The sequence below is a fragment of the Bufo bufo genome, chromosome 1 (assembly GCF_905171765.1).
Source record: "Bufo bufo chromosome 1, aBufBuf1.1, whole genome shotgun sequence".
NCBI lineage: Eukaryota > Metazoa > Chordata > Amphibia > Anura > Bufonidae > Bufo > Bufo bufo.
In genome coordinates, this window is record NC_053389.1 from 66,079,329 (window position 1) to 66,104,658 (window position 25,330).

General features: G+C 45.5%; 1 protein-coding gene across 2 annotated transcripts in view; it reads left to right on the forward strand.

Annotated features, from left to right (window-relative positions):
* MPZL2 (myelin protein zero like 2) overlaps positions 1–25,330 on the forward strand; it is a 51,878-nt gene that overhangs the window by 154 nt on the left and 26,394 nt on the right. For both annotated transcript variants that reach the window (XR_005777708.1, XM_040425639.1), the window contains exon 2: positions 11,863–12,017. Coding sequence is in view for 1 of the 2 variants with exons in the window: in XM_040425639.1 (XP_040281573.1) it covers positions 11,863–12,017 (155 nt within the window). In the remaining variant the exon portion in view is untranslated. The remainder of the gene's footprint in view (positions 1–11,862; positions 12,018–25,330) is intronic.

The following is a 25,330-nucleotide window of genomic DNA, read 5'->3' on the forward strand; positions in this document are numbered from 1 at the left end:
AAGTCCATGCAGGTTACCGTACCTATACAGGTGATCTATGGAAAGCAATGAGTTAAGAATATATGATAGAGGATGCCAGCCTAAATAATGGATGACTAGGAATGCCCTGGAGCACAGCCCTCCACACTGTGACTCACTGCAGGGAGTGGTTGCACCCTGACCACTGGGTGTAGAGGTCAGGTAGGAGCCTGGTCAGGCAGAGGAGCATTGAGGCCCCTAATGGGTTAATGTTTCCTGACGTCTACCTGCTGATCTGCCTCGTCTTGTCCACAGAATGTACATTACCTGCTGTACGCCAGGTGATTGCGCTTCACAGCCGGTTACACAACGCTGTGACTCTTTATTTTAGAAATTTCCCCATTTCCTTGGTCTTATCAGAATCCTTCCCTGTATGATAATAGATACACCGCAGGTAAGGCTGGAGTCACACGTGCAGTTTATGATGCATTTTCAGGGCTCACGCACACGACCGTATGTATTTTGCGGTCCACAAAACACGGAGCCGCAAAAAAACACGGATGACATCTGTGTGCATTCCGCATATCCTTGACCATTATGCAGACAATAATAGGACATGTTCTATTTTTTTGCGGAACGGACATGCGGACATACGGAAACGGAATGCACACGGACTAACTTACAATTTTTTTTGCAGACCCATTTAAGTGAATGGTTCCGGATGCGGTCCGCAAAAAAACCCAGAACGGACACGGAAAGAAAATACGTTATTCCTTACAGTGATGGCTAACCTCCGGCACTCCAGCTGTGGTGAAACTACAACTCCCAGCAAGTTCCGTTCATTTAGGCCTCTTGCACACGAACGTGTGCGCCCCGTTGCCGTATTGCAGACCGCATTTGCGGATACGCAATACACGGGTGCCGTTCCGTGGGCATTCCGCATCACAGATGCGGACCCATTCACTTCAATAGGTCCGGAGATGCGGAATGGTGCGGAAGGGAAGCACGGAACGGAACCCTACGGAAGCACCACGGAGTGCTTCCGTGGGGTTTCATCCCGTACTTCCGTTCCGCAAGAAGATAGAACATGTCCGATCTTTTTGCGGAACGGCCGGATCGCTGACCCATTAAAGTGAATGGGTCCGCGATCGGCTGCCCCACGGACTGTGCTCGTGCATTTTGCGGGCCGCAGCGCGACCACGGGGAGCACGCGTTCGTGTGCAAGAGGCCTTATATGGAGTTCTGAGAACAGCCAAGCAAGTGTACATCTTGGGAGTCGTAGTTTTACCACAGCTGGAGTGCCGGAGGTTAGCCATCACAGGAGTAGAAGGTAGCACTCCGCACATAATAAGGGGTTTATTTTGTATCCGCAATCCACATTCGTGTGATGACTTGGCCCGAGAAGGACTTAGATCAAATATGGGGGCCATTTACAAAGGACACTAGGCTACTTTTTAGCATAAAAAATGTTGCATGACTCAGTTTTGTGACTTTTTAAATGACGCCGCAACAATGTTTTGAGTGGTGAGAGAGTTATGGGAGCGTGGTGGGGGCCGAGACATCGGGCCCAACAGATTTAGGGTACATTCGTATATGTGGACGTAATCCGGCAGAGAACAGCCTGTCGGATTTTGCCGGATCCAGAACTGACAGATCTCCGGCGTTGACTATAATGGGGTCCAGCGGGGATCCTGACACTTTCTGCCATAAATGGCAAGTTTTCGGCCAAACAAAAAGGGTTGCGTGCAAAAGTTTTTGTCCGGTCGACTGCCGGCATTCGTGCTGGATCGGGCATGCCGCATATCTGAACGTCCCCTTATTATCTTTTACACCAGGAAGCAGGTGTAAATGTGGAGTAAAACTACTCCAGTCCAGGATTGGAGTCGTTTTTACTCCAATGCGTTTTTGTTGGACCGCGCTGCTTCGAATATCAAGGAAGAAATCAACTAATTCAGAGCCATCCATATTCATGAGCATAGGGAAATATCTATTTCCTAGTAGAACTTCCTTTTCCTTATCGGACAATTCTGTGGAACATCAGAAAGTCGCACCAATAGTGAAGCACCGTCTCCAAGGGTCAGATACAAAAATAATTTATTATACTCACAAACAATTAGATAAAAAGCAATTCAAAGAGGTTAAACACCCTCGTAGTCCTGCCCGACCCGGGTTTCGCTCCAAGCTTCGTCAGGGGCGCCTGATGGGTCGGGCAGGACTACGAGGGAGGGTGTTTAACCTCTTTGAATTGCTTTTTTCTGATTATGTTTGTTTTAGTTTTTACTCCAAGGACTGACAGCGGTGCACCTCCTTTATAATGAGGCCTGAATCTCGTCATAAATTAGGCACCTTCTCTGACGGCACGGGGGGGGGGGGGAACAAACACTGGTGTAAAATGATAGTCTTGGTGCTGAAACCAGCTTTTTACGCTGGTCTTAGTTCCTCCCTCTGCGCTGCCGTAAGATCCGTCTAATTTATGACGAGGCGTGCACCTTGTCATAAATTAGGCGCATCTGTGGCAGTCCGTGCGCTTGGGATAAAAATGACACCAACCCCTGCTGACATAGCTTTTAGCTTACATTTGCACCTGTAAATGTAAGTGAATTTCCCAAAGCTGGGGTCCTAACTCCAGCACGGCTCCTGACACGCCCCCGCCCTTGTCACACCCAATTGGCGTACGATGCACAAAACCGGCCGTGCTCCAAAATTGTGTCGCACAGCCGGACACAATGTCACAAGTCCATTAGTAAATGTGCGTGTGTAAGCATGATTTCCCATTCTGACCTCAGCACCTCTTATAATGCTGTCTCTGCCAGACCTGTATCTACTGAATTAGGGCTCATTCACACGTCCGTGCCTTTTTTTTTTGCGGCCCGCAAATTGCGTATCCGCAAAACACGGATGCCACCCGTGTGCTTTCCGCAATTTGCGGAACGGATGGCCCATTATAGAAATGCCTATTCTTGTCCGCAAAATGGACTAGAATATGACATGAACTATAATTTTTGTGGGGCCATGGAACGGGGAAACGGATGTGGACAGCACACGGTGGGCTGTCCACATCTTTTGCGGCCCCATTAAATTGAATGGGTCTGCACCCGAGTCGTAAAAAAGGCACCTCAGATGCGGAACCAAACCATGGTCGTGTAAATGAGCCCTTACACTGATGGCGTTATGTCAGAACAATTCAGTAGATTCAAGGTCTGGCAGAGACACACAGCATGAGCATTATAAATCATTATAAGGCCTCATGTACACGATCGTAGCATTATCATTATCGTATCATTTTGCGGAACGGAACGTCCAGCCCATAATAGAACTGTCCTATCTTTGTCCGTAATGCGAACAAGAATAGGACATGATCTATATTTTTGCGGATGGCATGGAACGGACATACGAATGTGGACAGCACACGGTGTGCTGTCTGCATCTTTTGCGGCTATGTTGAAATGAATGGGTCTGCATCCTATCCACAAAAAATGCGGAGCGGATGTGGACTAAAATCACAGTCATATGCATGAGCCGTTATACTGATGGAGGCCAAGAGTGTTAATTTGGTTTTTATTCGGCGGTATACACCAGGTTTTATGCTTTTTTTTTTTTACTGCATGACATAGCGGACTGCACTATTCCATTCACAACAGCCTCTCTGCTCACCAGTCACATAATACAGGCTGCCATTAACAGTACCTGTATTCTGGAGAACCTATTGTTACATGATTTACTATGGAAATTCTCCTTCTTCTCTAGAAAGGAGTGATCTGGAAAATACCGTAATAATGTATTGTGAATTTGCTTATAATACAATAATTGCCTAATGTACACTTATTGACAAAAACAAAACAAAAAAAGGCACCGTGACAGAAATGTCAGATTACTACAAAGCTAAGCGTGCAGTTATGTCTCAGGCAGATCACTGGGTCTTGCCACAAGAAGCTGTAAAAGTGATCCACTGCTGCCCCCTAAAATGTCTCTCAGAGACTACTTTTGGGTAGTGTACCTCTTGGTGACAGATTAACTGCTAGATATGCCCCGAAAACGCACTAGAAGACATTTTGCCCAGTTGACAGACTTTGACAGGGCACCAGTGTTGATCGAGCACCGTAGTGCTCGGGCCGAACACATCTGGATGTTCGGGTGCTTGACCGAGCACCCGAGTATAATGGAAGTCAATGGGAGAACCCGAGCATTAAGGCCCCTTTCACACGGTCGAGTATTCCGCGCGGATCCGATGCGTGAGTTGAACGCATTGCACCCGCACTGAATCATGACCCATTCATTTCTATGGGACTGTGCACACGAGCGGTGATTTTCACGCATCACTTGTGCGTTGCGTGAAAATCGCAGCATGTTCTATATTCTGTGTTTTTCACGCAACGCAGGCCCCATAGAAGTGAATGGGGTTGCGTGAAAATCGCAAGCATCAGCAAGCAAGTGCGGATGCGGTGCGATTTTCATGCACGGTTTTTTAGGTGACTATCGGGATGGGGACCTGATCATTATTATTTTCCCTTATAACATGGTTATAAGGGAAAATAATAGCATTCTGAATACAGAATGCTAAGTAAAATAGGGCTGGAGGGGTTAAAAAAAATAATAATTTTTAACTCGCCTTAATCCACTTGTTCGCGCAGCCGGCATCTCTTCTGTCTTTAACTGTGAGCAATAGGACCTTTGACGTCACTACGCTCATCATATGATCCATCACCATGGTGATGGATCATGTGATGGACCATGTGATGAACGCAGTGACATCATCAAAGGTCCTATTGCTCACAGTTAAAGACAGAAGAGATGCCGGCTGCGCGAACAAGTGGATTAAGGTGAGTTAAATTTTTATTTTATTTTTTTAACCCCTCCATCCCTATTTTACTTTAACCATGTTATAAGGGAAAATAATACAATCTACAGAACACCGATCCCAAGCCCGAACTTCTGTGAAGAAGTTCGGGTTTGGGTACCAAATATGCGCGATTTTTCTCACGCAAATGCAAAACGCATTAAAATGTTTTGCACTCGCAAGGAAAAATCGTGCATGTTCCCGCAACGCACCCGCACCTTTTCCCGCAACGCCCGTGTGAAACCAGCCTAAACCAGGCACCCCCTGCTCTGAAGAGGGGAGGGTGCCTGGTATAGGAAAATGTCACAAATTGATGGAAACACCACCCAAATGGTTCGGAACAGCATTGGGAGGATGTCTGGATGCATCTTGGACTCCCAGGTCGCTGCTGGGAACGATGTTGTCTGATTAGTACGCCACTTTTACAGACTGACAATAATACGCACAAAACCGAAGATGAACGATTTTAGAGGAAAAATTGTTAGGAAACATTCTTTCCTGTATATTTACTTGTATATAAAGTGCAAGTTCAGCCCAAAATTTTGTTGATTTTCGGAACTGGGGCCATGATTAAGAGGGATGGCCGGTTGCATCCGTATTGCGCCGCTAGAGGTGAAATTCGTGGACCGGCGCAAGACGAACCACAGTAAAAGCATTTGCCAAGAATGTTTTCATTAATCAACAACGAAAGTCGGAGGTTCGAAGACGATCCGACAGGCGATCCGGCGGCGTTATTCCCAAGTCTTTGGGTTACGGGGGAGTATGGTTGCAAATCTGAAACTTAAACTAATTGACGGAAGGGCACCACCAGGAGTGGAGCCTGCGGCTTAATTTGACTCAACGCGACAAACCTCACCCGGCCCAGACACGGAAAGGATTGACAGATTGATAGCTTTTTCTTGATTTTGTGGGTGGTGGTGCGTGGCCGTTCTGAGTTTATGGAGCGATTTGTCTGGTTAATTCCGATAACCAACGAGACTCCTCCGTGCTAATTATTTACGTGACCCCCGGCGGTGAGGATTGTGTTGACCAGACTCTTATGGGAGAGTGCCTGCTGCTTAGCTGACCATCGAAAAAATTATGGTTTAGGGCCTGCAGGTGAGCTGACCATCGCAAACATTATGGGCGAGGGCCTGCTGCCGCTTTGTTGACTCTAGATAATTTCTGCCTGATCGCACGTCCCCGTGACGTCGATGATCCATTTGAATGTCTGCCCTATCAACTTTCGATGTTCTTTTATGCGCCTAAGGCTACTTTCACACCAGCGTTCAGAGGGGATCCGTCTGGGGTCTGCCCAGACGGATCCGCTCATATAATGCAGACTTGGGATCCGTTCAGAACGGATCCGTCTGCATTATATTGTAGAAAAATTTCTAAGTGTAAAAGTAGCTTCAGACGGATCCGTCCAGACTTTACATTGAAAGTCAATGGGGGACGGATCCGTTTGAAGATTGAGCCATATAGTGTCATCTTCAAACGGATCCGTCCCCATTGACTTACATTGTAAGTCTGGACGGATCCGCTTGCCTCCGCACGGCCAGGCGGACACCCGAACGCTGCAAGCTGCGTTCAGGTGTCCGCTTGCTGACCGGAGCGGAGGCTGAACGCTGCCAGACTGATGCATTCTGAGCGGATCCGCGTCCACTCAGAATGCATCGGGGCAGTACGGATGCGTTCGGGGCCGCTTGTGAGCCCCTTCAAACGGAGCTCACAAGCGGACACCCGAACGCTAGTGTGAAAGTAGCCTAACATGGTGACCACGGGTAACTGGAAATCAGTGTTCGATTCCGGAGAGGGAGCCTGAGAAACGGCTACCAGGTCCAAGGAAGGCAAGCAGAGGGCGCACAAATTACCAACTCCCGACTGACAGAAGAGGACACCGTCTATTGAAAAATGTAATTTTATGTCACAGAAAATTTTTAGAAGCGCACACATTACACAGCAGATGTGGGCCTGGTCAGGTCACTGTCAGAAGAGGACACAGTCTACGGAAAAACTGCACTGGATATCACTGATATTTTAGGGATGCGCACATTATAAACAGGAAACAGGAGATGTGGCGCGGATAATTTAACAGTCCGCAGCGGCCTATTACACGCTAGTTAGTGCAAGATGCGCTAAAATATATATTGCTGCTGTCTAGGGCTGCAACGATTAATCGACGTTATCGATAATATTCGATAACTGGATTCGTTGTCGAATGATCGGCCGATTCGTTGCTATGCGGGCGGGAGAGGGCGGTCAGGCGCTATGCCTGAGGGTCCTTGAACTTTGAATCAGCGCATCTTTATTACCTTACAATGAAGCTCCGGTAACAGGCAGAGCGGGCGGCGGCGTAACGTCACTCATTCATAAAGTGGGCGGAGCAGGCGCGTCACGTGAGTGAGTGACATTACGCCGCAGCCCGCTCTGCCTGTTACCGGAGCTTCATTGTAAGGTAATAAAGATGCGCTGAGTAAAAGTTACTGCCAGAATAGTCTACTGCTGTGAGCGGCGGGGCCGGGGCTGTTATGGGAGGGGGATCTGTGAATGGCACTGTTATGGGGAGGGGGATCTGTGAATGGCACTGTTATGGGGGAGATCTGTGGATGACACATTTAGCATAAGATGCTATATAGTGTCATCCATAGCCCCCCCCCCCCCATATCGGTGTCATCCACAGATCCCCCTCCCCATAACAGTGCACAGATCCCCCTACCCATAACAGTGCCATCCACAATTTCTTTTAATATGGCCTTTGAACATAATTTTTCAAGAAAAATCATATAAACCCCTTTGACTTGAATGGGTCCGCGAAAATAATAGGACAGGTTATATTTTTTTGACGGACTGGAACCACGGATCACGGACGGAAAACGGTGCATTAGCCGAGTTTTTAACGGACCCATTGAAAGTCAATGGGTCCGCAGAAAATCACAAAAAACGGCACAACAGACACGGAATAAAACAGTCGTGTGCATGAGGCCTAACACTAAGCAATTTAGCACAGGTTGCGCTACAAAAATATATTGCTGCTGTCACACACAATAGTCCTTACAAGGACTTCTGGGTCTTTGAAACGTCTTTGTACACTTATAATATTCGATTACACTCCCTACACTCTCTGTCCCTTCCTATCCTCAGCTTTCCCTGACTTAGGTCTCATGCACACGACCGTTGTGTGTTTTGCGGTCCGCAAATTGTGGATCTGCAAAACACGGATAGTGTCCGTGTGCTTTCCGCAATTTGCGGAACGGCACAGACAGCCATTGATATAACTGCCTATTCTTGTCCGCAAAACGGACAAGAATAGGACAGGTTATATTTTTTTGCGGACCACAGAACGGAGCAACGAATGCGGACAAAACTGCGGCTCGGATGCGGACCAAAACAACGGTTGTGTGCATGAGGCCTTAGAATGAGCCAAACACGCGTCATCGGATGCTATATTGCACCCGATGACGTAACCAACATGGCTACTGGCATTACAGTGAGGGCAGTACTTAACTGCACGTTTATTGGCTTCTTAGCAGCCGCGAAACGTGCGGGGGGGAGACCGGAGCATTGCGCTCGAGCATATACGGTAGTCGGCTGAGCACCGCCATGTGCAGAGCATAGCGATGCTCAAACCGAACTGGTATTCGGCCAGGCATGCTCGCTCAACACTAAAGGGCACTTATGACTGGACTGAGAGAAGCAGAATGCTCATTTTGTCGAATTGCCTGCCTTCTATGCCGTTGTGACCTCTTTTTTAATTGTTGGGAGCAGTGGTTATGTGAAGGCACAAACACATGGTGAACAGGCTCCGGATGGACCAGACAGACCACCAGTAGAGAGGATCATTTGATCCTCTGACAAGCTTGAGCAGATTCCACAGTTTCATTGGTCACCATCCAGACACACGTGACACCTTCATTACACACCCTTGTCTCTGCTTGGACCATTTCCAGGAAGTCAGCAGAAGGAAATTTGGTGTCATGGTGCCCATTAAATGTCCTGCCGTTGACAGACAGCCATCGTCGCCTTTCTTTGCAGTGCTGTCGTGAAGGAGAAACCTGGACTGCTACGGACTGAAACTTTATCGTCTTTAGCAATGAATCCAGGTTGTTTGGGATCCCACGACGATCAGGTTTAAGTGTGGAGGCCTCGTGGTGAACGCTTCAATCCTACCTTTGATGACCTGTGGAACCATCACCTATGACAGTCGATCACCCTTAGTGGTGATACGAGGGACACTAACAGCTCAGCCATATGTGCAGGACATCCCTATGCGTTCCCTCTTATAGAAGCCACATTTATCCCCAATCGAGCTTAGTGGCAACCTACAAGTGTGCCGCGGCTTTTAACTCCTGTCCGAGGCACAGTGTGTCTTCCTGCACACCACGTGGCCGGCTATAGTTCTGGATCACACTACTTCAGTTGCCAACTGGGGACACGCAGGTACAGACAAGACTGCCTAATGCTGCTGTAGATCAATGCATACACTGGGATGTTTTCATTTTATTGCCCATAGCAATGTATGGCAGGTTTTGGCTGTCTGAGCTTGTTTCACCTGCGCTGTGGTGGATGAGTAGCATGTATTTTGAGTGTAATTTAGTGACCGAGGAGCACCAACCTTGACTGTAACTACTTATGGTGCATGTGCACATATATTGTGTTTTAGCCCCAAGGCAATATACAATCTATTCCTTAAAGGGGTATTCCCATCTAAGACAATGGGGGCATATCGCTAGGATATACCCCATTGTCTGATAGGTGCGGGTCCCACCCGGCAAAGTGAAGGACAGCGCACATCGCATGCGCTGCTGCCCTCCATTCATTTCTACGGGGCCGCCGAAAATAGCCGAGCTGGTGATATGCCACCATTGTCTTAGATGGGAATACCCCTTTAAGGCCCCTTTACAATGCTCAATTGTTGGGAACTAACCGTTCCTTCCTGGCAATCGCTTGCTCGTCAGTGCAGTGATCTCCTCCACAGTATGGGGAGGAGTGATCACTAATGACATCGCTTGTCCCTATACTGAATCATTGTTTTCCGGCAGCACAGTGTGATCTGCTGCTGGCAAATGATGATTTAGGCTGGGTTCAGACCTGAGCGTATTTGATATGCGCGTTTAACTCGCGCGTTTTTATGCGCGTTTTTTGCAATAGTAAACACGCGTTTGACGCGCGTTTGTGTGATTGACTGCAGTGTCCTATGGCCACAAACGCGCTTCAAAACGCCCCAAAGAAGCTCAAGAACTTGTTTGAGCGTAGGGCGTTTTTCAGCGCGTTCAAACGCGCTGTAAAACGCTCAAGTGAGAACCAGGGCCATAGGGAAGCATTGGTTTTCATGTGTTGAGCGTTTTACAGCGCGTTTGAACGCGCTGTAAAACGCTCAAGTGTGAACCCAGCCTTAAGGTGTCCGCATGAACAACGCAATTACTGGATGAGCGAGCGTTTAGGTCGTTCATCGGGTAATCGGTGGCACCTTTACACCAGCAGATTATCGCTAACAACCGTTGTAAGCGATAATCTGCCTAATGTTCAGGCAGTGTAAAGGTGCCTTTATCATATATCTGACGGTCGCCAGCCATATATGATATATTAGGTTGCTAGGTTAGCGGCTCCGAATTTCCAGTCCATTACCTTTTGGCCACTAACTGTACCTCTCCTACCTATACATGTTTATCACTCAAAGCTATAGACAGGATGATACAGCTGCAGATTGTCAGGAAGGAAGCGTTCCTTCCCAACAATCGCCTGCCCCTCAGTGGAGGAGACACATTCACATGCAGCGATCACCTCCACCGTATTGCTAATGCCATCACTCATCCACATACATACTCAGCAGAGCGCGTTTACAGAGCACGATCTGCTGTGGGCAAGCGACAATTTTTGTGTCATTGGGTAATTGGTGGCACTTTTACACCATGAGATAATCTCTAACGACCGTAACCTATGAACGCTGATTTAGCCATTATCTTCCGGACTTATTGGAAGTACTGCAATTGGTGCGCACACATACCGCTATAAGGTATTGTTTCTGGCCACTTGTGATCTACATTTTATACATCTACACTTTTCATATAACTGTGGTTTAATAACACAAGGAAATGTGTTGGGATTGTGTACAAGATATAGTATAGGTATCATTAGATTTTTTTTACAACTGTATTATTTCTAGATTATTGGAATTTGAATAATTTGCCAGAATATTGACATTTGACGATGCACGGCGTTTGGTGATACCTCTTTCTCTGTAGGAGGTTTCTCACACGGGATCGCCCGTATTGGGGCGCCCATTCTGTTTTTAGACAGGGTTTACAGTCTAGGGACTGACATTGCAGAGAATATTTCGCCCTGGAGGTAGCCCCACCTGCATGATTTTTTTCAATGAAAGGGATTTTTTTTGCATGCTAAGGCACCATGCTCATGACAGTATTTTTGTTCCGCATCCAATTCACATTTTTGGCGCATCGGATGCAGAACCCTGCATGTCAGTTCCTCTGGCCCACAAAATGAGGCCTCTTGCATATGAACGTTTTTTTTCTTCTGTTTCCGTTCCGTATAAGGACCGTATACGGAACCATTTGTTTCAATGGATCCGAAAAAAACTAAAGGTACCCCGTATGCCTTCCGTTTACGTATTTCCGTTCCGTTTCAAATATAGAACATGTCCTATTATTGTCCGCATAACGGACAAGGATAGTACTGTTCTATCAGGGGCCAGCTGTTCCGTTCCGCAAAAAATGGAATGCACATGGACATCATCCGTATTTTTTCTCTAATACGTTTTTTGCGGATCGCAAAATACTGAAAAAGCCATACGGTCGTGTGCAAGAGGCCTAAATAGAACATGTCCTATTCTTGTCTATTTCGACATTTTTATAGATGTGGAAACAATGGCGGTCGGTGTCCGTCTTTTGCAGGTCCATGGTTTGTCATGACCATGAGGCCTTAATAAAAGTGGTTTTAATGGTGGTGGTTCTGTGATTCCTAATGTAGAGCAAGGCAGAAGACGCAGAAATGCTTTTGCTTCAGGACGGGGGAGTCGGTGGTAATCGGGGCTTGACTTACTGTTGTATCAATTGCCTTTTCTCCCTCAGTCTCTGCAATAGAGGTATATACTTCAAAGGAGCTGCAGGTTAAGAATGGGACAGATACCCGCCTGAAGTGTACTTTCAGCTCTTATGCACCACTGGGCGATGACGTGACTGTGGCCTGGACCTTCCAACCTCTTTCGGGGGGCAGTAGCGAGTCTGTGAGTATTTTTTAATTATTCTTGGAACACCCATGTATTTGTTTACTTTAATGATCCCATTCATTGAGCTTATGAAGTAACTCAAGGATTAGATTTGTTTTACCCTTCCCCTGCATGTGAGCACATGTCACACAGCTATGTTGTAATACACGCTTATTACTCACTCGTCAAAAACACCCACTTTATGCTTCTCCGTGACAAAAACGTATATGAAATCCAAGACATAAATCTATACTAGCCTTCTGCGCATGCCACAGCTTTTAGTTCTCATAACTTTTCGTTAAAAGGGAAAACAACCTATTTGAAGAATGTTTGTTTGTTGATTTTCTTTTCATTTTCAATATCTATATTAAAAATAAAAAATATAATCCTGAAATCTTGGACACAGCTTAATACCTCTCCCTCTCTGCACAATGATCTGTGTGCAAGTCAGGACGATTCAGCTAATTTATATTGAACATTACTGTGATTTAACATTTATTTTACATTTCCTGTGGCAACGCGGATTACAGGCTGTCTCTTACAGATGCCTTTCGCTGGGGAATGGGAGTTGAACTACAGTACAAAAGGTTTTCGTCTATTGATGGAATAGCCGAGGGTTAGCAGTACTAGGACGCCTGACGGCAGTACGTTATGGCATAGTATAAATTGCGATTTATGTAAATGCCTAAAGTACCCACTCTGTGATGCATTGTTGATAGTCTATATGAATCATAGTTTTCCGAAAAATTAAGGTGCTGCTGAGAATCTAGTTGTGACAATGGCCGTGCATGTCTATTATGTTACACGTCAATGAAATGTATATACGGGCATGTTCATCAACTCCAACCATAGGAAAGAGGCGTGTATCAAACATCTCCTTGTTTTGCTTCATCAGGATGAGTCTGTTTCTCGCATCAAATGTACAGCACTGCAGGATAAATACTACTCTATCTATTAGGCCAGACAAACACAAGTGAGTTCAATGTGAGAAACTTGCAGCGTGTCAGTGTGGAGTGCCGTTCTGACCTTCTCTCCTATTTATATGGGCTCGTTCACACGAACGTTTTTTGCGTTCCATATACGGGCCGTTTATTGCGTTCCGTATACAGAACCATTCATTTCTATAGGTCCGCAAAAAAAGCGGAATGTACTCCGTGAGCATTCCGTTTCCGTATGTCCGCATTTCCATTCCGCTACATTTTGAGTCTTGTCCTATTATTGTCCGCAAATCATGTTCCGTGGCTCTATTCAAATCAATGGGTCCCCAAAAAAAAACGGAACACATACGGAAATGCAGCCGTATGTGTTCCGTATCCGTTCCGTTTTTGCGGAACCATCTATTGGAAATGTTATGCCCAGCCCAATTTTTTCTATGTAATTACTGTATGCTGTATATTCCATACGGAAAAACGGAACTGAAAAATGGAACAACGGATCCGTGAAAAATGGTCTGCAAAACACTGAAAAAGCCATACGGTCGTGAGAACAAGCCCTAAGACTGTGTCCCTGTTATTTATTGTATTACACTGACAGCATTATGTCAGTGAAAGGCTTCCTGCACACAACCATTTTTTTTTCCCGTTTACTGGCCGTTTTTTGCGTTCCGTATACGGAACCATTCATTTCAATGGTTCCGCAAAAAAAAAGGAATGTACTCCGTATGCATTCCGTTTTTCCGTTCAATTGAAAGATAGAACATGTCCTATTATTGCCCGCAAATCACGTTCCGTGGCTCCTTTCAAGTCAATGGGTCCGCAAAAAAAAACGGAACACATACGGAAATGCATCTGTATGTCTTCCGTATCCGTTCCATTTTTGCGGAACCATCTATTGAAAATGTTATGCCCAGCCCAATTTTCTCTATGTAATTACTGTATACTGTATATGCCATACGGAAAAACGGAGCGGAAACAGAAACACAACGGAAACAAAAAACGGACCGCAAAACACTGAAAAAGCCATACGGTCGTGTGCAGGAGGCCTAATTCAGTACGTTCCAGGTCTCTCATGGCCACACAGCATTATAAATCATTACAATGCTGTGCGATCCTGTCGGAGGAGGGGAGGTCAGAACGGGACCTCACACTGACACACGCTGCAAGTTTCTCGCTTTGAACTCGCTCATGTGTGTCTGGTCTGGATGGAAATATTTGCTTACAAGTTTGCATCATAACATTGCCTCGCTTTAGGCTCACAGATAAATATAAAGTGTGTTACCCTCACCAAGGTATTCAGTGCTTTGCAGGTGGACCGCCTCGGCCTGTCACATATGATCATTGTCTAACAGGGTTGACTTCCCTGCAAGACCTTCATACTAAAACGAAAATTTGTCGGAACCTCTGATTTCAGCTGTCCAGCCAATTAACTGAAGAGTATGGGAGTCGATCAACTCTGTTGGTTGGGGGGAGAATCGGGGATGTTGAATTTTGTTCACAGCCGCTAAGGTGTCTGGTGGCAACTTACTCACCTCTCCCCATTGACAACACATGCATGAATGGCGGAATCAAGTATGCATGTGTACAGAGGAGTGACTGTCGGCTATCAAGGATGCCTTTACAATGGAAGTGTACCTACGTTAAATGAGCATGTTACAATTATTTAACTAGAGCATGGGGAGATGAGTGCTGCCACCTGACACCTCAGGGCCCACCATCAGTCTATACAGAGCATGCCCACATCCACTCCCTAAGGGCCCATTCACACGACCGTATGTACGGATCCGTAGCCGTTCCGCAATTTTGCGGAAGGTCTGCGGATCCATTCATTACTATGGGCGCTCAAAAGATGCGGACAGCACACTGTGTGCCGTCCGCATCCGTTATTCCGTACCGCGGTTCCGCAGAAAAGATAGAACATGTCCTATTCTTATCCGCAATCACGGACAAGAATAGGCATTTTCTATTATGGTTGCGGACATGTGCGATCCGCAAATTGCGGAACACACATGGCTGGTGTCTGTGTTTTGCGGATCCGCAAATTACGGATCAGCAAAGCCATACAGTCGTGTGAATGGGCCCTAAGTTTCATAGCATTAGAAATAGACATTACCAGTAAGTGACTGGCTCTAAAGTCAGCTCAAAGTTGAATAGTTTTCTGTTGGGCCTTAGAAAGCCCTAGTGTTTTAGGGGTACATTGTTGTGTCAGAGCCCAGGCCAACCGGAGGATCCTCTGGTACTCTGAGCCATTTCCACACTGCTTCTTGTGAACTCTATGTCCAAACTGGATTAGATGGAACAAACCCAATCTGTCTGATGCATGTAAAGCTGGCCATATACATGAGATATCTGACGGCCAAATGCTTGCCCAGCCAATGACTATCTGAACTGATCCTCCCATACTCATATCGACTTGGCTCGGCCGGGTGTACATGTGTTCCCAATAGGGAGGTGACAGTAAGCTGCTGGCAGATGCCTCTTGTGGTGGCCTACCTCACTGAGAACATCCAAGATGCGAGGGATAAGTTAGGAGCCCACCATACACGTTCCATGGTTGGTTGGTCCCACCAACATCAGCAGGTTTCTGTGACATTTATCTAATGTTTATCGCCTTCTTTAGCCCACCTTTGGGTATCTTCTCCAGTTGATGAGACTTGTAAAGGCAGAATCTACAAGTTCAGCGGGGGATTGTTCTATCTTATCTTCCACCTTATACAGACAGAATACAAAGGACACCAGATAATACTGTATCAGACGTGTACACATCACTGTGTGTAAATGGTTAAACTATTGTGATCCAGCTGATACAATTAGAGATGAGCGAATGTCCTATTTTGAAATTCGTTCACGCTTTGTTTACTGGCAAAAGGTGAATTGCGTTATGGATTCCGTCACCACGGACCATAACGCAATTCTATGACGGAATGCATAACGCAATGCCTTTAGAGGCATTCCGTTATTCACTCCGTCATAATAGAAGTCTATGGGCTGCAAAACAGATCCGTCTAGTTTCCGTTATGCAGGGGAGTCGGGAGCTCACCATACACATTAGATAGTCAGCTGGTCTAACTAAAAACAGCAGATTTAACCAGCAATAGTTTATTGTGTATGGGGTCGTTTAAATTGGTGTTTTGGTACTTTTATAATGATTGCCTATCCTCAGAATAGGCCACCAATATCTGATCGGTGGGGGTCTGGCAATCTGCACCCCCACAATCAGCACTTTTATTTTTAAATCAAATCATTTTTAATTGATTCTTTCTTTAGCATTTATACAGAATCAAAGATAACATAGATTCATGTGCAAAAGTATACAGAGACCCAGATTAGGTACATCCACAATCAAAAACAAAACATAACCAATTTCCTAACCTTAAAGTCCTGGCCTTGCTCCCATTCACTTCAGTGGGAGCAACACTGCAGTAACCAGTTCCATCCACTACACAATGGATGGAGCTGTAGTTCTGGTACTGACTTCTGGCGCCAGAGCTACGGCAGAGCAGCTGATCGGAGGTGGTGCGGTGGGTGTTGGACTAGGGTTGCACCGGGTGTCGAACTATCGATACCCAATTGATACTTTTGTACCTGGATCGATACGATACTGGGATTTGCTTGTTTTATCACATACCCGGGACCCTGCCTCTATGAAAGGGCACAGCGATCCGCCGAACAGTGTCAATTAACCCCTCAGGTGTGGTACCTGAGGGGTTAATTGACAGGGATTGCAGCGCCCTGTAGTAGAGGCCGGGTGCCAGGTATGTGATACCGCCGACACCCGCAGCCTACAATGGTATTTAAAGGGGTTGTCTCATCACAGACAATGGGGGCATATCACTAGGATATGCCCCCATTGTCTTATACTGTAGGTGCAGGTCTGCACTGGGACCCGCACCTATATTGATAACGGAGCCCCGAAAGTGGTGGAGGGTGCATTGCGCATGTGCAGCCACCCTGCATTCATTTTCCATGGGGCCGCCGAAAATAGCCGAGCGCTTGGTGGTGGCTGGAACTGAATCCTCCAGCCACCACTTTGCGGGGCTCCATTCCCGATATAGGGAAGACAGTGGGGGCATATCCTAGCCATATGCCCCCATTGTCTGTAATGAGACAACCCCTTAAGGGTTAATTATATGCATTGGTGGCGTAGTGCGCCCCCCCCCCCCAGTATTATAAACATTGGTGTCACAGTGGCCACAGGGTCCCCTCCTCCTCAGTATCTTAGTATCTTCATTGATGGCAGTGGCAGCTTCTGATCGGAGCCCCAGCAGTGAAATCGTGGGGCTCTGATCGGTTACCATGACAGCCAGGACACTACTGAAGCCCTGGCTGCCATGGTAATCTCCCTGCTGCTGTGTGCACAGAGCTCTATTAGGGTGAATAGGACAAGGGATTAAAAGATCCCAGGTTCTAGACCCTTAAGGGGGCTAATGGTTGTAAAAAAAAAAAGTTTAAAAATAAAAAGTAAAAAAACCCACCAAAATATCAATTTTTTTTAATCATCCCCTTTCCCAATATTACATATAAAAATATATAAACAATAAAAAAATAAGCATACTGGGTATCTCCATGTCTGAAAAAGTCCAAACTATTAAAAAAATATCTCCTATGCGGTGAACGCCGTAACAGAAAACGCATTATTTGTCACTTTTTAGTCACCTCTCCCCTAAAAAAAATAATGGATTGCACGTGGCTTTTTTGGAGTTTTATTTTTTCGAGTGGTATCGAATGGTATTGAATATGGCAATGCTTTTTTATGGTATCGAAATCGAATCCTAATTTTGCCATCGTGACAACCCTATGTTGGACACCCACCGATCAGATATTTAATATTATATCCTGAGGATAGGTCATTAATATAAAAGCACCAGAAGACCCCTTTAATGTATTGGGTGTAAACATCTTTGATCTTTGGTCCTGACGACCTCCATTATAACACCATTCACACAGAAACCACATCGGATGTCTAGCTATTGTATTGTAAATGGCTTGCCAGACACCATTGTTCTATGACACAGGGATGTTCACAAGAAAGTATTGTGTGGTCTGGGTGGGTGGAGGCATTATGAGCTAGTTGTAATGGGAAAAATAAGATATAATTTTTCTACTATAACTAGAAAATACAAATTGAGCTGTGAGGAGTGGAGATGGAAATCATTTAAAAAAGTGCTCTGGCGAATTAATTTTTTTAGGACTTATAATATTTCAGCAGTGCAATCAGTTTCACCCAGGCTTAGTTGGATCCATGCATTTTGTACCCTCTCTTGTAGAAAAGATGTCAGTCTCTCCTGTGAGGCTGACTTCCTGTGAAATGCACGGTTATATTATCATCTATTTCACGCTTTAGGACACGGGCAGTTTTAGAATTTACATTTTTATTTATTTTTTCTTCTCTGCCAACCAAGATTTGAGAAATGGATTATATCATTTTTCATATATATATTTTTTTCAATTAGTTTTTATTAGGATGTTTTATATAAAAATGACTGAAATAAAAGCATCAAATAATAAGAGTAACAGCATTGGAGGTGCCATTATATCTGATTCGGCAAAAGAAGAAAGGAGCCGTAGTGAACAATACTTCGCCCTTTTGTGGCCGTCTACACAGGTACATTTAGGGTATGTTTGGGGATCAGCGAGCTGTATTTTCCACTCTCAAGTCATAAGGGAAGCTACAGTAGAGTGAGTATGGGTACATCTGAGGTCACTCACCAGATAGGGGTTTTTTTTTTATATTTTTGTTTTACTTTCTTTTGATATTTTTTATATTTTTATATTTTCTTTTATATATATTTTAAAAAACTTAATTTAACTGATTTTTTATTTATTTTTTCCCCATCTAGTTCTTATGCTGCACTATACAGTACAGGCAAAAAAAGGCTTTTTCTATGGTTTACATCATGTTTTATGTTAGCGGCAGTGAATAGGAGACAAAGCTGTATTTACACTGCAGCACCGCTACAAGGGATGTGGCATGCAGGTAAACACTGAATAGGATGTAGCACCCACATAAAGGCCACAGCCCCTTCAAACAACTGATTGGCCGGGGTGCAGGGAGTTGGGCCCCCACCAATCTGATATTGGTTACCCATCATCAATATCTGTAGCCACAACAACCCCTTGAATTATCCCTGCTCCTCCTGAGTATTTCATTCTTTGTAATTTGTTTCTGAGCCCCCCTCATTCCAGAGATACGGGCCCTGCAAATTCTGGCGCCCAGGATGTAAATGGCTGATGGTTTACCAAGGGGGCTCTTAGGCTCTTCTCTGAATTGATCGCTCTAAGGGCTCATTCACATGACCGTGTTGTGTTTTGCGGTCCGCAATTTGCGGAACGGAACGGGCAGCCAATTATAGAAATGCCTATATTATATACGAATAGGATATGCTCTGTCTTTTTTGCGGGGCCACGGAAATGGAGCAACGGATGTGGACAGCACGTTGAATCCAGTGGCTGGCTGCTCCTGAGGAAATAAACAAGCTACGGACTGGAAGCTAGACCTGCTGGAGCCAGCGAGCAGGAAGAGAGCTGCGGGGAGCAGATAAAAGTATGATTCTTTCCATAGCGGAGACAGGCTGCGGGCATCAATTAAAAGACAAGTATTCCCAGAAAACACATTTAAAGAGGACCGGTCACCAATCCTGACATGCCTGTTTTAATAGCTTCATGCATTTCCCATGTAGTAACGATTCTGGAGCATCTATTCTTCTTTTTTTTTCATTTATTTTTTTTGTAACATATTTTTAATCTGGAAAGCATAAATATGTTTAGAGATACAATTGGTCAATAATGACCTATCAAAGATAAGTTCTAGTTGGAAGGGACAATCCCCTCTTGAAGCATAAAACAAAACAAGTCAATTACAATCTGATTTAAGATCGCCTAAAATTCTTTGATCTTGGGGCAGTGCCACCAGATGTGAACATAGGAGCCCCTCTCTCCCCTGCACCTCCAGCACAAGGAATCACTGTCAGGAAAAAGGGTATTCATTTTAATTGGCATGTAATGCCATCTTGTCATCACCTTTTCCCTAATTTTCCTGTAGCTTTACACATCTAGAAATTTTCGGGGATGAGGACAGAAGTTGTTTTATTTCACTATCTGAAAAATTTACCCTGAGATCTCTCTCCCATTTAGGTATAAACCAGTATTTACTCTAACTTATCTTAGGCAGTAGTAAAAGGTCGAGATCTTTTTGAGTTGTTGTTTCTGTTGTAAAGCTAATTTTTCAAACAAAGAGTGCTCATCGTGGGTGGCTAGGGTGGAGACGAACGGTTTAAGGTAGTTTAATGAAGTGCTGTGTATGGAAGAGAGAGAGGCCCCTCAACTGGGGACAGGCCTTGAGCTCATAACAAGTGGGCAAGGACCCCTGAAGACAAAGGTCTAGTACTGAAACTCGCATGTTGGTGGCCTCCAGAGGTAGAGTATCCCTCAAAGCTTGCGGAGAGTCTAGAAGGGCGTCCGCGACCTGCACTAGAGCCAAAGGGCAAGAAGACAGTGCTTTCCTGATTCCACCTTCGTGCCAGTGGCGTAAGGTATTCTTGGTAAGTGAGTTGTATATGTTGCTGTTTGTGAGGAAGGAATGCTTTTTCCTAACTAATGCTGGCCAAAGGGGTGTGGGGTTCATGGCATTTTCGGCCTGGATATCCAATCTCTCACTTGAAGCCCTCAGCCAATCAAGACATCTAGTCCCTTGAATCGCTTTATAGTATGTTTTGAAATCTGGGAGGCCCATCCCCCCCCCCCTCCCTCCTCTGCACAGATTGCACCAAAAACTTATGAGCGAGTCTTGGTTTAAGTTTCTTCCCCAAAAAGGATAAAACAGTTGTTCTCAGTTTTTGGAAGAATACTTTGGGAATAGGGATAGGCAAAACTTGCATGGTATATAGTATTTTTGGGAGGACAACAGTTTTCAGGCGGGCTCTTCGCCCAAACCAGGAGACGTAAGGGATGTCCCATGATTCTAGGCAGTTTCCAATCTGCTTAGGGAGGTCTTGGTAATTAGCCTTATATAGAGCAGATACTTCAGGGTTTATATTAACACCCAATAATTTTTGAGTGTGATGTCCATATAAATGGGGTTGAGTGCTGAATCATGATGGCTGTAGGGTTAGGCAAGGTGACGTTTAAGACCTTGGACTTATTGAAGTTTATTTTGAAGTTAGACAAGATTCCGAAAGGGTCTAATATAGATGTTACTGCAGGGAACGCATCTGTCGGGTTTGTAAGAATTATGAGAACATCATCTGCAAATGCTGCTAATTGGTGATGAGTATTTCCCAAGGTGAGCCCCTTTATCCTCTCGTCTTGTCTTATGGCTTGTAGAACTGTCTCCAGTCTGAGAACGAATAGGAGGGGAGACAGAGGGCATCCCTGTCTGGTTCCATTACTGAATGTGGGGGAAAGTGTACCGTTTACCCAGACTTGAGCTAAGGGGGAATCATACATCAAGACATAATTGCTGAGATAAAGCATAGTGGGATACCAAAGTGGAGGGGGGCTCTGGTCATAAATAGCCAGTCTACCTGATCAAAAGCCTTCTCCGCATCAGTACTAAGTATTACCAGGGGCGTAGCTGTTTTTCTTGGATATTGGAGTAGGTGAAGAAGATGGGCTGTGTTCATATTTCCCTCTCTACCTGGGATAAAACCCACTTGCTCAGGGGATATTAAAGATGGGAGGAGTGGTTTGAGTCTACTGGCAAGGAGTTTGGCAAATAGTTTTAGGTCATTATTCAATAATGATATGGGCCTATAACTCGCACATTGGGTAGGGTCTTTTTGTTCTTTTGGTATTATAGTTATATGTGCTGATAAAATCTGCGGAGGCAGAGGTGAGCCCTCCCAAAGACGCATTGCACACGTCTAACAAATGTGGCATGAGAACTTCTCTGAAAGATTTATAATAAGGAATCGGCAGTCCATTGGGACCCAGTGATTTGTTCACTGGTGATTCTTTCAGGCCTGCCTCCAGCTCAGTCATAGTGAAGGGTTTTGTTAATGGGCGATGTTGGCTAGCGAGAGAGAGGATAGCCAGGCGTCAATGACATCTTTGCAAGAGTCTGAATCTGCCTGCTTGGCTTGGGCCCTGAGATTGTATAGGTCACTATAGTAGTTGCTAAGCTGCTGGGCTATTTGTTCAGTTGTATGTAATAATTGTGCAGTAGGGATTTTAATTGCTGAGATGTAAGAGTTGGCCTTACTCTTCTTGATTTGCGCCATCAGGAGTTTGAAGGCCTTGTTCCCATGCGCATAATATTTAAACTGGAAGGTGAGGAAAAGTTTGGCAGTTTGAACATTGAGGAGATTTTTAAGTTCTGTATGTGGTTGGGTTAATTTCCCCTCAGGGGATGGTTGGTGTTTATGGGACTTTTCTAGGGTTATAATTTTCTGTTGTAGTTCCATTATGTTTTTTGTCTGATTTTGTTAATGTGGGCTCCTAAAGCTATAAAATGACCTCTGACAACTGGTTCGTGGGCTTCCCAGAGTAGGCCTCTGGCTATATCTGGAGAGTCATTGATTTTAAAATAGTCAGATATGTCTCTATTTGTTGCACATGTTCTTCTGCACTCAAAAGGGTGCAGTTCAGTCGCCACCTATTAGCTGCTTTAGGGAGGCCTTGTAAGTCGTATGTCAAGAAAACTGGGGCGTGGTCTGAGAGGGTAATGCTTCCAATCTCAGATTTTTGGCATAGGTGTAGTTGTTGGGGTGGGAAAAATAGGTAGTCCAGTCGGTGGTATGACTGATGATGATGGGAATATAAATAGTAGTCCCCATCCTCTGGGTGCAACAGTCGCCAGACATCCGCCCTGCAGCCTATCCAGAGCCACCTTAGAGATGGATGTAGAGAGGCTAGAGAAGTCCAGGGCTGGGTCCATTGCCACATTTAAGTCACTTTACAGAATAATACACCCCTCCGCAAAATCCCTGAATTGTGAAAGCATCTTACACAACCATTCAATCTGAAGAACATTTGGGACATATATTTCCCAAGGTAAATATTTGAGAGCCTATCGTCCCCTTGAGGAAAATATATCTCCCTTCAGGGTCAATTTGGGACGAACACAAGGCAAAGGGGAGCGTTTTGTGTATAGCTATACTAACCCCGGGGGGGGGGGGGGATGTACTGTGGAACCACTTCTTATTATATTGCAAGTGGGAGAGGCTGGGTACATGTTTATGTCTAAAGTGCGTTTCTTGCTACAAAACTATTCCTACCTCGTGCTTATTCAGGAATTTGCATATTTGACTCCTCTTTGCTGGTGCGTTCAGTCCTTTCACATTGAAAGTGCAGACTTCAGCATAGGTAACTCCTCAGGAGGAAAAATAGAACATATAATTAAATATCTTGATGGGTATTAGAAACAGTGTAGCCCTGGGTATATGTGCCCCAGCATACAAGTAGCTCACAGTGGGGGACCCTATATTTCTCATAGTTTAGGGTACTATCCAAATGGAACTGACAGGGGGAGATTGGGGTAGGGAGGATGACAGACAGGGTAGACAAGAAAAAAAAGCAGTAGAGCAATTCTATAAACATATTCCTCAATAAGGGAAAACGCTTAAATGGTATAAATGAAAGTGAACCATTAGAAAAGGAAAATAACAATGCTGTAGACCCAGTCAGACGGACATTGGGGGGGAACTTTCCATCCACACAGCCTATAGCCACCGCACCGGGCCAGCAATAGATGGGAAGGTTTTTCAGACCACCTTATGGGCAGTTCAGTATTAGAAAGCAAATGTAGGTCTCGGGCATCATTTAACAGATCCTCCAATGCTGGTTGTAGTCTCTTCGGCGTCATCCGACGGCCTGTTGTTGTTTGGCAGATGTCACCAGAGTCCAAGAAGCGATCATCGGGAGTGATGGTAGGGAGGCTATATTTTGTGCAAAGTTCCAGTTGGTGATGTCCAGAGCGTCTATCTCCAGGGCTTCACATACGTCGGCAAAGGCACGAACTACCAGCTTGTGACCAGGTGAGTTGATCAATAAGCCGAAGAGGTAAAGCCATCTATATGTGATTTTCCTGCTCTTAAGGACGTCCAACAATGATCTTAGATGATTTCTTTTGCGGAGCATCATGGCAGATAAATCCTGGTATATAGTAATAGTGGAGCCTTCATACATAATAGGGAGTGCCGACCAAGAGGATGCAAAGATTTTCTCTTTCGTTTAATGTTTTAGTGCACCAATCTGCAGATGACGTCCCTTGGGGCCTCGTGCTCCTTCGGCACAGGGCGAAGCGCTCTGTGGGCACTGTCCATCTCCAGGTTACCTGGTTCTTGGCCTAGTAGGTCGGTATAGATGGAGGATATGGCGGGGATCAACATGTCTGGAGTCACGGACTCAGGTAGACCCTTTAATCTTAGATTGTTCCTTCTACCATGGTTTTCCTGGTCTTCTATCAGGGAATCCAAGTGTTTCACATGAGCCTGGCAGCTGTCTAAGTTGTGGGCTACTTGATTGTTAAAGTCTATGATAGACGCTTGGTGCGTTTCTAGAGTCTCCAGCCTAGAGTGCATGTGTCTTAAATCCTGTTTAATGTCTTTAAGTTCACATACCAGAGGTTCCAGTGACTGGGCCAGCAGGTCTTTAAGGAAAGATTTGGATATCTTCTGGTCTTCGACTGCCACAGCGGTGTCCTCTGCTTCGCTCTCTCCGTCGGCTTCGGATTCTTCCGCTGCTGTCGTGTGCGCAGTTCTTAGCTTGGTCGGCGCCATCTTGCAGGCCTCATACGCCGTAGTGGCGGGAGTTTTCCTCATAAAGCGCTCGATCTCTCCTTGAGTGGAGCTCAATTTTGAAGTTCCTTGTAAGTCCCTGGACCTGTCTCTGGTTGTTTTGCCCATATTTAGGTGGTGTAGGAGCTATTAAATGGCCCGGTTAAGGCTGGCTAGCAGAGGAGAACAGAGAGCAGCGTGCATACTCAGCTGCAAAACTCCTCCCCCCTGGAGCATCTATTATTATGTCTGTATGTTGAGCCCTTCCTTTGTTATTTCTGCCACCAGTTGTGAATGAATTGCTAGCAGTCTGCAGTAAACCCAGCAGCAGGACCGCTACCTCCGCCTTTGTGCAAGGAGGAACAGGAGGAGCACTGCCAGAGCCCTGCAAAATGACCTCCAGCAGGCCACAAATGTGCATGTGTCTGCTCAAACGGTCAGAAACAGACTCCATGAGGGTGATATGAGGGCCCGACGTCCACAGGTGGGGGTTGTGCTTACAGCCCAACACTGTGCAGGACGTTTGGCATTTGCCAGAGAACACCAAGATTGGCAAATTCACCACTGGCGCCCTGTGCTCTTCACAGATGAAAGCAGGTTCACACTGAGCACATGTGACAGACGTGACAGAGTCTGGAGACGCCGTGGAGAACGTTCTGCTGCCTGCAACATCCTCCAGCAT